The following is a 14,445-nucleotide window of genomic DNA, read 5'->3' on the forward strand; positions in this document are numbered from 1 at the left end:
GGCGTAGAGATTCAGTATCTTCAGTCTTCAGTGGACACTCCATTTCTGGCACAAAACACCTGTAACAGATGGTCGATTTAGGAGGTGACCCGACAACTTCAGCCTGTCAAACATATTAATGGAGCAGTATGTTTAAAAATAAAAATAAAAAATCTAATTAAGTAGAATTATTATGGTAGTTAAACACAGTGATAGTTGTATATCACATTATATCACTTCAAACAGAGGTGACCCAGTAATGCTGCACTAATGAATTAGACTAACTATTCACTTTAGCTAAAGTTATTAAGTTAGCTAAAGAGTTGGGATGCTGTGTAAGACATAAATAAAGCTAAAATACAAAGGTTTGGACACCGTTTTGCATGTTTCCCTACTGTAGGGGTCTCTGCAAGCATACAGAGGGGGTACTCTGAGAGGGTCCAAGATGACAACTTTGGAATTCTACTAGAAACAGTCGATCATATTTGTTTGTCAAAGCTGAATTCAGGGCAAACTATGCTAAATTAGCGTTTTTAGCTAGCAGCTACAATAAGCATAAAAGTTACTGTACGGCTATTATTTGTTAACATGACGCTTGTTCTTATACATGTAATACATTTATTACCAACCTGAGAGTTCATCCGCTGGTCATTCGACATGACGAATGACTTCTGAAGTCTTAATTCAGCTAAAGATGCTGTAGATTCCCGTCAGTAACACTTTCGGTCCGCTAGTAAAACGTAGTTCTATTAATCTGCGCTTGAACCGGAACCGGATGTAAGTTCCAAAAAACTGAATTTTGGAACTGAAATTGAATTGTAGAACTGAAACTGAATGGTGAGAAGTGAAACTGAAATTATCCGAGAGCTGAATTTTTAAAGGATAAAATGCAGTTTCAAAGCAAATCAATTCATTTTCAAACCATAAATTCAATTTCAAATGAGACTAATTCAAATTCGGTTTTCAAAAGCATTTATTCAAGTTACAATTCAGATTCAGTCTGAGCAATTCAAATTCAAATTTAACTTATTCAAATTCAGTTTCTGATGGCACAGATTTCTGCCCATAATGGACACTTTCACAGATTTAGAATATCTTTCTGGAAGAGAAGGTTGTAGCATCTCATCCAGATTTGCATGTCCCCACTCATGTGTAAAGTGTGTTTTCTTTGAGGTTCAGAAGCTGCTTGTCCTTTATTAAACTCTATTACACCCTTTATTTTGCAGTTTTCCTGACCATTCAAAGCACTTTAGATTATTAGCCAGATTTAACCAAACATACAGTGCTGTATTCAATACATTTCGTGTATAAACTATTAGTTCACTGTATAAAGTGTTAAGGCCATTAAACACTGAGACATTATGAAAAAGTGACATAAAATGCACTTGTTGTGTAACGTACTGCATTTTTGTGAAAAATTTAAAAAAAGACTCCGTGAAAAAAAAATCAAGGACGAGCTGGTCCTGATTTTTCTGTAAAATGTCAACAACACTGATTGAATTTGACAAAAATAGAAAATCCAAATTACTTTACTATAGTAAAACTGACTAACCACCCTCATGTATTAGAATGCCATCCATCCATCCTCTCCCGCTTATCCTTCTCAGTGTAATTGGAGGGTTGGTTAAATTGTTTTTAATTAAAATAAGAGCTCTCTGGCTTTATGCATGATGTCATAAATTACATTAACCAATTAAGTACTTTGGCAAGCTAACCAACAAGCATTTCCACCTTTTTTGCTACCAGTAATTATTGGCAAGCAAGTAAGTTACTGATAGCCAGCTAGCTGCAACTGAGCTAAGCTGCATACATTTAGCCATGCTTATTGTTTATTACACTAAACCAGTGTAAAGTACTGCATTACTTTTAAGAAAAGTGTTCTGTGTAATAATCTGTGCAGTAGTTGCTAGTTTTTGAATAGTGACCCCAACACTGTTCATAACAAAGAGGGGAAATATCTCCATCATGCACAAGCATGTCAAGCATGTCTCAAAGTGGAGTCAATGAGAATCAGTAAGTGATATTAATTGCTAAATTCTTATCAATACCCCCACCCACAATGTAAAATTACTTTGACACCCCTGATTAAATGCATAAAAAACCCTTACAAAAAATAGAGTCAATCTGACATCACTGTTATTAGTTAAATATTAAGAATGAGGTCATTTAATGAAACTGTCCATGAGTTTTTACAGTGTACATTGATAGATGTGGTTAGAGCAGCCTTGGTTTTTCAACATGCCTCTGTGTGAGTATTCAGAAGCTGCTTGTTAACCGGTTAATCCTGAGTAAACAGCCACAGAAGTGAGATCGTGTCAAAAGATGAACACTTGTGTTTATTATCTGATCTCCCCCACCTACCAAACAGCCCCTGCCCTGTTCAAACACATAATATATGCAAATGATAAAACCTGCCACGGGGAACAAGCAGTCACTGCCAGTGAAGTCACCTCTAGTGATAAGATCAGCTTGGTGTTTTACATGCAGGGTGCCTGAATTGCCATCTGTGAGAGTACAGAGGCACACCCAAAACAGAAGGAGATATTCCCTGAACTCTCCCAGCCAGGGCGGGGGACCTGCACAGAGGAAGAAACAAAACGACAGGATCAGGAACCAGCGCCAGATCCACAGTGGGGAGGGGAGGGGGGGGGGGGAGACCTGCAATTATACAAGCCAACGGAAACAGCTACCTCTCCCCTCTCACACAAAACTCAGCCATATGAAAAGATCACATATCCACATCTTTTGTGTGGGCCCGAGTGTACGGTTCCTATATCTTTTGTATAGGAAGCACATAGACAAATCTCCAGTCTTAGCAGCCAAGTTGAGTCAGGTACAATAGATAATAGCATTTTTGTAATGGTATGAGAAAAGCAGTTTTTACTTGGTCCGATTAAGAGCCTCTTTCTCACTGTGCCCTTGTCCCATTCAGACAGGTCAGTGGGCTCCTCCCTGGTGTTTTGTGCAATGCCATTGACAGGGCTCCATCACTCATTACCTCAAACTTTCCTTCGTTTTCATTGCTGTTCAGATGCCCTCTGGCATTCCTAAGTGGTGTTTGCAAGCATAGCTTCTGGGCTGTACTTAGCAAATCACACAAACAAAAGAAAAACCCAAACTCAAATGTTAACAGTGTTTAAAGCATGCCACAAACTTTACCAACCGTTGTTCTAAATATTACATTCTTGCGAAACTAATTAGTATCAGAAACAATGCATTGTGGGAGACATAATGCATCATAAAAACACAACTTTTGCACAGGTTACTACGTACATTCCCAAATTTAGTTACATATTTTTCATTATCTCACTCTCAACTTCCCCATTTTTAATAGTTCCAGAAACACCTTCCAAATGTCAAAAAATTCCAAAGATCTTTTTCTAACCACATAGGTCAGTTTCTCAAGAACTAAACTTGATGTTACATTGTTTAAACATTGGTCAAAAGAGGGGCCACCAACATTCTTCCAGCAACGTTTGGCCTGGAGTAAGCAAAGGTCAACCATTTTTCTCTCAATATGAGATAAATTACAGTCATCTGAATAAATGCCTAAAATACAGACCGTAGGACTTCGTGGTACAGGGAAGATGTGATCCGAGAAATATATTTTAACACTGAGCACCAAAACTTTTGAATCTCTTCACACTTCCACAAACAGGGGTACAATGAACCTTGGTGATTGGTACACTTATAACATATGTCCAGTATATTAGGATCAAATTTAGTTTTACAGGTAAGACATATGTTCGCATTATCCAGTTAAATTGAATCATTCTCAGTCAGATGTGTGTCTTTAAACATATTTTACTCCACTCAATGGGTCCCCATTGCCCTGTATCCACTCCTGTCACTTATTGTCTGAGGTGACTCTATGCTTCTCAACCAACATGTTATAAAACTGAGAGACCAGTCTTCTACCGAAGCAATTTTTTGTAACGTTTTTTGTAATGTGTTTCTAGGATGGAAAATGAAGGCTGTTGCACTGAATTATTTGATTGAGCCAGGTTAAAACTTCTAAGTTGTAGATATTTGAAGAAGTGTTTCTGTGGTAAATCAAACTTTGCCATCAACTCACTGAATGACATTAGATTATGATCCTCATATACATCTTGTATTTTTACTATGCCCTTATTCAACCTTATTTTAAAACCCGTGCGCTGAGGTAAAAAGCTCATTACCCCAGATCAGGCAGAAACAGGACAACCCAATGGGGTCGTCCAGCATTTTTTGAACTATGTCTCAAACCACAATAGAGTTTTTTTTTACAAAGGGATTGGTAGTATTTTGTCCTTAAATTCTTAAGTGATGCTGAATAGAAATAACTATTCAGTGTCAAAGTTTTCACGGACAGGGCAAGAGAACCTCCTTAGAAAACCAAAGCATTGTAGTTCTCCCCTATCATAGGGCAAATACAGGAGAGAAAGACTGAGTCTTGGCTTCCTATTGTTCCAGAAAAAATTAGAGAGAAGCTTTCTGGTCTTTAGGAAAAAAGGAGGCAGGGCAAGTGGAATTGATTGAAAAATCTATTGGAATTTGGGTAATATGGTCATCTTTATTATGTGTTAAACAATGTTACTCCTCTTTACATACTGTAAAGTGTAGATGAGACCAAATTTAAGCAAACTTTAAATATACCCTAAGGCTGTTTGTGTACAATTACAACTGAAATGGCAGGTGTAATATTAGAGGTATAAAGCAGTTATTGCAGAGAACAGCAGGGTGATTTGGCTCAGGGAACAAAATCTAAAGCCTAAATGTTTTTAGTTTGTACTACAAGCATACTGGGTTTTTTTGGTGGTGAATGACGAAACAGCATCCAGACTCAGCATCAGTGTAGTGTTTGACACCTATGGATGAAGGGTATGGGTTATGAAGGCTTGTTTGTTCAGTATATAATTTGCATGGTGGCAACAGTAATGTTTACTGTCAGAGAACTAGGCCAAATACGTTTTACATGTTCCTTCTCTGTGATCACTAAAAGTCCTCGGAGGGACTTTAAATGTAGTCAGTAGCAAGAATGTTCAGCTAATCATTTTGGGTTAACAATGGCCATAAAACCTAAATGTCCAGTAAGCAGAGTTAACTTTGCCAGCTCCTGTTCTGGGATTGCAGCAGGGCTGCTTATTTAAGTCTGGGATTTTGTTGCATCAATGGAGCTTCTCTGAGAAACATCTGGACCTTTCTTCACAATTCATTACACGCTGTTTGACTCATGAATGCAACTGCACAACAGACTGTCTGTTGGTTATCAGACGCCCAGTGCAAGTAAAAGGCACTAACACCAAAAATGACCTTTATGGAAAAAGAAAACAGGTGTAAGTTTACCAACACTAGGATCTCAAAACTGACAGTGAAATGGAATCCTGCCCATTTTCTATCATACACCTCCTGTGAAAATGGGAGACAGTAAAAAATCATTACATAAATATAACTCTGTTATTTATAGAACATATAGAACATTGTGAATTTTCTCAGCTGATACTAATATCAAATATTATATAAATATTAAATTAACAGTTTGGCTAATATCAGCATTTCTTATTTTTCTTTTTTCTTATTTCAATATTTTTCCAGGATAAATAATCTTATCTGAAGCTTTCTTTCTTCTGACTTATGTTAGCTAAGGAAGTTTCTGTCAAAATATGCTTTTATATACATTAGTTTTTCACATATACCAAGTTTTTGCTTCAGTAACTTTCAGGGTTTCTTTGCTGTGTAGTTCTTGAAAATGCACATAATGTACATTTTGGAGAGCATCAGTGATCAGTGCCAACCATTCTAGGAAAATCACTGCACAGGGATATCTAGGTGTCTCAGATCACTGAGCTTGTTGAGCAGCTCAGCAGCAGCATAGCTCCTTTCTATCTGAAATTCTATATCCTCTAATTAGCAGAACAATAAATAATTGTCTATCCCCCTCTTTTGAAAACCACAACACCTGCAAGTCCAGCTTTAAAAAAAGCTGGACTTGCTCTGAAACTCTGAAACACAACAGTTGTGTTACATGGAGAAGAATGAGAGTGGAATTACTCTGACGAAAGCCATCAACCGTACACATACTTCCACCATTAGGTAATAGTAAGTGGAAAAATCATCCAAACCACTGCTGTAGACTTTGTGTAATGGGACAGGCTAATGGTGTTATTGTGCTCAGTCTGAAGTCAAGGTCCACACAGACATTCTGCATGAAACGTTTGTAATTAAAGTGCCACAAGGATATATAATAACATCATGTCTCTGCGCCGGTTTAGCTCACTCGGTTTAGCAGGGAACCAGGTGCCATGGTTCAGCCATGGCTGAAAGCAGTCGACTGGTTCAAATCTGACCAGTGGCCATTTGGTGCATGTCTTCTCCTCTCTCCCTCTGCTTTCCTGTCATTCCTTGCTGTAAAAATGCCAAAATATATATATAAAAAGTTGGCAGTTGATAAACTTTACTATTTTCACGTTTGAATCACCATATTTGGAGCTACAGTGAGTGCATAAAGTGCTCAGGTAGCTAGCAAGGTTATAAGATGAGCCTGGTCTTCCCGGCATCCAACCAAGTCCAAGTCCAATCTTTTTTTGGAGCGGAGGTTTCCTTGTTTTTTGTAGGATCTTTGTTTTACTCTGATAATGTAAGGATCTGCTTTCTCAATAGTTTAACTTGGTAAACAACCGTAACATAAAAGTGCAATTAAAACATTGTACTAAATGGTTAATGGATTTTGACCATATTAACAACCTTCTTATGTAGTTCAGCTATTTTTGTTGGAACTGCATTTGTTACACTGAAAATGACGGCGATGCTAAGCTTTATGTGATTAATAGATCTAGTGTTATGGAACATGGCATCCTATGGCCTATAGTCAAATACTTCAAAACTAAGCACCAGCGTGGCCCTCTCCATTCCTTTCACTATGCTGACGTCACTTTAGAACAAATAGCATTATCTGACCTATTTTTACAGGCCATGATAGATAAGATAGCCACTTGTCGCTAATTTTTCAACTAAGCTCCTGTAAGTGCTTCAGGGCAACTAGTCTAATAACATCATACGCTACCCTCACCAGTTCATTTCCTTAGTGGATAGACATACCTGCTAACCAAGACTGCTAGTGCTAACTTAACACTTAATACTCTTGTCCACATTGGTTGTGGCTCTGAAACACCAACTTGGTACAACCACTGACTGAAGCTGAGGCTTTGAAATGGAAAAGCTTGCACCAGTTGGCGCCACTGGGCATGTCTAGCTGCTCAGTTATGGCAATGAAAAAGTTTATATGGACAAAAGGGGAATTTAAAATGTGGATTATAAAAAACAATGCAACAGCTCTGAGACTGCACAAGTATTAGTTCTTCTTTCTGTAAATCTTTTTTCATGTTCAATGAGAAATGAGGAATTATAAGGAAACCTGTGAATGTTTGTGGGTTTCCCCTGTTAAATACAAATGTTAGTGTTCCCACATAAGAAAGATTTGATAGTGTTTTAGCCACTAGACCTCGTGTGGTTTTTAAAGATTTCCCCACAACAAATTGAATTGTAAATGAAGAGTTTCTGATTCATCATATATGTGATCTCTACAAAAATGTTGAATATTCCAAGGGGATTTTTTTCTAATCACATGCTTTGTCAGATGTCTGAGAATGAGACACAGAACTATTCTTATCTGAAACAACGAAACCTGGGAATTTCAGCCAACTAGCTATTTAGTGGTTTGGGTTTGTTTGGGGTTTTTTTTATTAAAAGGTATTTTGATGGGAAACTTGGAGCTCGTTCTGTAGAAGAAGGGCATGAAAGCTAAAAACTCTCAAGTCTACTTTTAAATAGCCTAGTAACCACAACTAAGCCTGTTGTCTGAGAGTGAAGTGCTCTACTGGAGTGATATGTTACTATGAGGTCTTTTAGATAACACTGGACTTCATTATTCAACATGTGAGAAGAATTATTTTAATTTCAACTGCAGGTCAAAATTTGACTCCAAGATTCCTCAAAGTGTTACTTATATTTAAGATGAAAGTTATAATTAAATTATAACTATAATTAATGGTAGTACATCTTTTAGCAGTCTTGTAGGAATGGGGTCTAACATTCACACTGATAGCTTGGGGCAAGTGATTACTGAAGTTAACTCAGGAAGAGCACTTCTAAATCAGTATGAATATTACTGAAAGTACATGTAAATGATGATATATTACTGATATTGTTATGAATAATATTAGGTACCTGCTCAACATTGTGATCACGGATCTTCTGAAAACCTGAGTTAACTCTATGGTTTGCATTTCTGGCCAAAGGGGGGGGAAAGTACTGCTTTGCATTGCACTTGATAACATTTTAAAAACCGGGAAACTGAAACTGCTCCAGGAAGCCCACCTGTTACTGTACAGAACTAGCTTTGCCAGCTCTGCTTCTATCTCAGTGAGCTGAGGACAGTTGCCTTTGCCTCTGTAATGGATTTGCATTGCAAATGTGTGCTGAGGGACCTGTTTGAACACTCTCAACCTCCCCCATGGGGCACACTGCACGGTCGTCAACAAGACTGCAGCTGGTACTCTCCCAGCCCCCAACTTTCTATATACATGCACTTGTTACCACCCTCCCAACACACACACACACACAAACACACACGTACAGTAGGTGTTTGTTGTTTGTTGGGAAAGTTCCTGAATCCACCCAAACCTGATTGTCATCTTTGTCTCATGGTGTTGTTTTGGTAATATTCCACCTCTGACTTTCTATCAGACAGAAATGGTCTCTGCTCTGTGCAGTTCAACTACCATTAGTAGATTGTAGGTAGTAGGTGTTTACATCCATATATAATGTCAAGATGTGATTTAAATCCATTCAAAACTTCTGTTTGGTCAAAACCTAATAAATCAATGGTGGATACTGTTGTCCAATCAACAGATAAAAACAAAGAACAAGAAAAAAAAAAACACATCCTTGGGTGGCTGCTAATATGCCTGGATGGTCAATCCAAGTAAAAGTTTTGGTTAGGTGATCTGACTTTTTGTGTCTCAAATGTAAAACAGCAACACTTGCTTCACCTGTTTGAGCTAAACTAAATTTTGGCACCTTCATGGCACAATATTCACATCTTAGTTGCCAAACGCACACTTTATATATTTATTTTAAAGACATTTTCCATTTAAATGCAAACAAGTGATGTCTTGGTTAAGTGAGACGTCACATAAATGTAGCTAACTCCAGTTACTCCTCTGTACCTTGAGTGCAGCGCTGCAGTCTATTGTTCCCTCCCTAAACCCCGCCCAAGCCCTGAGTGGAAGCTGTAATTGGCCGAACCGAAGAGCGGTGCCGTCATCGCTCGGAGCGCCCATTCATCCCTGCACTTGGGCGTTGGACCCCACGTCTTATTAGCAACAAGGGAAATTTCTCCATTTTGCAGCCTGTCTACAGCGACACGGCCACCAGCCTGGGATTTTATTACTTCATCTCACCTGCCAGCTTTCTCCTGCTCTGCTGAAGAATCCTCCACACTCTGACTGGAGTTTGCTTTACATTTTCCCTGTGAACTTTTTCTTTGTGCGCGCGCGCACACATACACACACACACGCACACACACAGTGGGAGAGCGAGAGGGGGCTACCAGTGAAGAGCTTTGCGTTTCAACAAAGAGGCTTGTGGGTCTTTGTTCGCTTTTTTGGATCGGTCGAGTTTCTTTGTTGGAGCGAAAAGCATGGGAGCGCAATTGTCCAAGACAGCTGGAAATGCTGAAACCGCGGCTGAAAAGCCAGGAGAGGCGGCAGCTTCACCCACCAAGACCAACGGACAGGTAAATGATATTTTAACATCCGTCAGGGGACAATTTGGTTGTTGTGGAAAGGGAGGGAGGGGGGAAGCTGAGCACTGGGGGCGCCATCCGCGCGTAATTGTGGATGAATTGAACGGGTATTAAATGTAGAAAGAAAAGATTTAACTCATTTAACGGATAATTTGATTCCTGCAGTTTATCAGGGGAAATGCGCGCGGATTTCTTCTTTTAAGGTCATCAATCAAAACAAAGCAGTTTAATAGATTGAGATTATTTGCTCGGGTTTTTGCCAATCAAAAGACAAGAATGGAGTCGTGTTCAATTTCTTCTCGCCGGTTTTGACTTTAATTCTTCATTTTAAGACGATGACGAGGTGCTGTAGCTTTGGATGAGGTTATTTGGGAAGTTGCTGAATAAGGCGAGATGCACGACGGCCAACAAAGGCTCCGTGCGCTCGGAGCACCACGCCTTTTGTTACAGATGCTCGGCTGGAAAGTGGAGATGGCAGCCTGCTATCACACAGGAGGGGGGGCAGAGGCTTGGGGAGGGGGCCAGCGGTGCGCCCCGGAGAGGAAGCAGCCTACGTTTTCTTTTTTCTTTTTAGATGGATTTCACAGGTTAGGTGAGACCTTAATTCAGAAATTCGTTTAGATTTGCTAAATATAAAAAGAAATTGTGTCTGAACTCTGCTCGCGGTCATGTGGGAGACTAAGAGCAGCTGCTGTTTTAATGAGCAGCTGGCTTGCTGTGGAACGGCCACGTAGCGACCCCTTGCGGTCCTTGCTCTCTCGTGTTCAGGATGTGAATGAAATTCTGGGTGAAAAAAAATACAGGAAGCTGCTACCTCATAACATATTTATGTGTGGTGTATCCACATAGCTCGATGGCCGTTATTAGACGTGTTCCACTGTTTTTGCTGTGAAAATGAGAAACCGAGCCTGGGCTGAAGTTGGATGGTGTCTGCTGCCCCTGCTGCTCACCACTGGCACTGTACTTACAGCGGACCAGCTCTGTGCATGACATTAACAGCTTCTGTCTCTCCTTTTAGGAAAACGGACATGTTAAAGCCAATGGAGATGCCTCTCCTGCTGCAGCCGAAAACGAGAACGGCAAAGAGGAGGTGCAAGCCAATGGTAGCGCAACAGCCGAGGACACCCCCAAGGAGGAGACAGAGAAAGCCGAGGCCGCCCCCACTGAGAAGGAGGCTGTAGATGCAGAGAAGGTAGAGGCAGCGTCTCCTGCTGAAGGAGAGGCAGCTGCCAAGGCTGAGGATGGTGCCGCAGCTTCTACCAGCACCGAGACCCCGAAGAAGAAGAAGAAGAAATTCTCCTTCAAAAAATCCTTCAAGCTAAGTGGCTTTTCCTTCAAGAAGTCCAAAAAGGAGACGGGCGATGGGGCCGAGAACGAGGAAGCAGCTGCAGCGGCGGCACCTGCAGAGGAGCCCAAAGCCGAGGCCGCAGAGGCAACAGCGGCCGCTGCTGACGAGGAGACCAAGCCTGCTGAAGGCGAGGCTGCACCTGCCACTGAGCAACCCAAGGAGGAAGTAGTGGCCAAGCCAGAGGAGGAGGCAGCGGCGGTGGCTGCACCAGCAGCAGAAAAGCCTGCAGAGGAGGCCAAGGAGGCCCCAGCCACAGAAGAGCCAAAGGCAGAGGAGAAGTCGGCTGAACCTGTGGCCGAGGAGGCGCCCAAAACAGAGGAGGCTCCTTCAGCTTCACAAGAAGCAGAATCAGCAGAAGCTCCAGCTGCTCCCACTGAGGCTGCTGAATAAAAGCTGAAAGTGGAAGATGGTTTCTTTAATTTTCTTTTTCTTTTTTTTTAAGGAGGAAAAAAAAGATAATCAAAGAACATTTCCCTGCTTGGAGAGATGCCACATCATGGCTTTGAAGAACTTTTCTTTAACCAGGGATATTTTAAAGCTTTTTCTTTATTTTTAGTTTCCATTCTCCCCTTACGCAAAACCCATCTCGGCCCTTTGTTACTAGCATTCCAGCAGGCTGTGGAGATGGGTTGGCCTCAATATGTACAACTGATTAAATACATCCACACTCTGCCATATATTTTTACATCAGTATTACGTTTTTTATACAAAATATAAACAAAAAGTATGGACATGCCCATGGTATGAAGGGGACCAGGGTACAGTTGTAAATGAAGAGGTGGGGGGAGGGTTCAGGAAGGACATCTGGGTGGGTGGGGCTGTCCTGGGAAATGTGCTACAGGCAATAATCAAGAGCAGTCAAGACCGAAATCTATATCCACCATACGGTTTACAACACTAAAATCGTTTTTACAAGACAACAAGTCCCAGAGTTAGGTTTTTAGGAAGTCATATAAAACCATAGGAGCGTTTCGCTTCTCATTAGCTGTCAGTGATTCCGTAGAAATACAAGTTGTATAGGCTTTATTGTTTATTGCTGGTTTTATGACCTTAATAAAAATGTAAGTATGTATAGGCGGGGGTCTTTTTAACTGTGATTATTGTACAAAATGAAATTTTGATCTCAAGAAGCACATAATGTTTGCTCTTTTTTCCACCCGCTCGTTTTTGTATGATACCAACACAAACACACACATACAGACATGCAAACACACAAAAGGTCCTTAAGGAATTTTGAACTAAAAAACCAAGCTGTGATAAGTGGAATGGTAAACTGTTTATATACTGTATGGGGTTTTTTTTTTGGGGGGGGGGTTTCAATTCCAGCTGGCAGTTTTTTTTCCAGTGGTCTTTGACTCGAGTTAAGGAATCTATCAGATGCAAATGTTTGTGTAGCATCTTGTTTCGCTCTCTTTTTCCTTTTGTAAATACGGAGAAGCTTTGACCAATTTGACCTAGAGATGGAATGTAACTTTGCTTACAAACCAATTGCTATTAAACTCCTCTGCTTAAGGTGTTCTAATTTTCTGTGAGCACACTAAAAGCAACAATAAATGTGAATAAAATTTCAGCCGCATCTGTCATCATTTGTTCTTTGAAAGAAAGATTTTGTTCTCTACCTCAAGGTAAGCCAAATCTTATTTTGACAGCTGATTCCAATACTTAAAAAAAATTGTCTTGAAATCACTTAGTTCTTCATCATTTGATGTCATATACCAAATAAATGCATTTGCTGGTATTACTCAAAGAAACAGACTTCAGACCGTGTTGACGAATGAAGCTGGTCTCACCAAATAACGACAATAATCAGTGCTTAACAATTCAGTTGTTTTATTAAGTATATTATCTTCAATAGGGGTCTGTGAATTGGTCCATGTGCTTTTGGGTGATTTGAGGTCATCAAGTCAAGAAGCTGTGCACCTCATATGTTTGGCTGTGAGGTTGAAGCATAACTGATAACTTCATCTTTTATAAAACAAAATAATCAGTTTGAATTGCATTCTGAAACCATTGCTTTCACTACAATGGTTTCTGCTTCTTTAGCTTGAGGGAGGGGCCTACACAGGGATGTTTTGACAAAGAGGCATCTTATTCACCTGAACATGTCCATGGAACCAAAAAGCATGTAAGCTGTGCATTTCTTGAGATTATCAGAAACACTAATAGTCAACACAGACAAAGTTTAAGTACAGGTGGCAGGAAAAGCTGCCGCGCTAAGGCCGAGACAGCAAAGAAAGAGGCACCCAGGGATACTAGCAACAATGGCTTTCTATGTCTCATTTGACCTCATAGTACCTTATTATCCTAGCGGAGCACTTGGTTCCTAAAGGAAGAATGAGAAGAACTTTCAGCTATCAGGCCCGTCTGCTATGGAGGCAGCTGCCAGTTTTGGATTGGGGGACCCTTTCTATTTGTATGTTTAGCACTTAAAACAATAGTCTTTGATAAAACATATAGGGCTGCATCAAGGGACCCTGAACCATGCCTGCAATAGCCTTAGGGTGCTGGGGGACTTCCTATGATGCACTGAGAGTTCAGATGCAACTGAAAAACTTTAGACCCTCCTACTCTCCTCACAGAGGTCCAAGGGATCTCCAACAAATGGTGACGCTATTTGTAGAGAATTGATTGGTCAGAGAGTGGGGTTTTCATACCTGCTGATTTATCACAGCGTAATAAAATCACATTTATATGCCATAAAGTTCTAACAATTCAGAATTTGAATTACATTATAATATGATAATAATAATGCTACTGCTACTATCAATAATCCGAATATAATGATCATAGTGTATGCATGTCTGTTTCCTCCTAGACATGTTGATCAGTCAAACTGCCTCTGGTACCAGGATTATCACCATCTACATAGTTTTGGGGAATTATTTTTTTGAAACTCAAATCTAATTACATTGAATATTTTTAATCTATTAAATATGTTCACCATAATACATCTTTAACTGGGATTTTTTAAGACTATTCATTGCAACAATAATAAAAGACTTGATCTAGCCTCAACCAGAGGGATAAAGCAGGTGGATGGTAATGTGCAGTGTGTGAGTAGGGCGGAGTTTTTGAAATCACTAGAAAAAGTATGACAGTCCTTCAAGGTCTACATGTAAGGCAGCAGACTCTGCAGAAACACTCATGTCCACACCAGCCTTACACTGACAGACTGCTTTCCCAGCTTTGTCAGTCAGCAGGGGCCAGCGCCGGTCACTCCTGGCTACCATATTCATGCATTTTTTCCACTTCAAAATATCATTTTCTGAGATATTTTGATGAACTGGCAAAAATCCTCTGAAGGGGAATTTTTAAAAACTTTACTACAGAAGGT

The 14,445-nt window shown here is 40.1% G+C and overlaps 1 protein-coding gene across 1 annotated transcript; it reads left to right on the plus strand.

Annotated features, from left to right (window-relative positions):
* Window positions 1-9,283: 9,283 nt before the first annotated feature.
* Window positions 9,284-12,681, plus strand: marcksa (myristoylated alanine-rich protein kinase C substrate a). The gene is made up of 2 exons (XM_004566221.5): window positions 9,284-9,754; window positions 10,782-12,681. Exons 1-2 carry the CDS (start codon window positions 9,659-9,661, stop codon window positions 11,499-11,501), a joined length of 816 nt encoding a protein of 271 aa, XP_004566278.1. The 5' UTR covers window positions 9,284-9,658; the 3' UTR covers window positions 11,502-12,681.
* Window positions 12,682-14,445: the final 1,764 nt, after the last annotated feature.

Source organism: Maylandia zebra, linkage group LG15 (genome assembly GCF_041146795.1).
Source record: "Maylandia zebra isolate NMK-2024a linkage group LG15, Mzebra_GT3a, whole genome shotgun sequence".
Lineage (NCBI taxonomy): Eukaryota > Metazoa > Chordata > Actinopteri > Cichliformes > Cichlidae > Maylandia > Maylandia zebra.

Bases quoted from the DNA above. Each gene is read 5' to 3' on its own strand.
- marcksa (XM_004566221.5), top strand. From the start codon at position 9,659: ATGGGAGCGCAATTGTCCAAGACAGCTGGAAATGCTGAAACCGCGGCT. The intron at 9,755-10,781 runs GTAAATGATATT...CTCTCCTTTTAG, and splicing joins CCACCAAGACCAACGGACAG to GAAAACGGACATGTTAAAGC.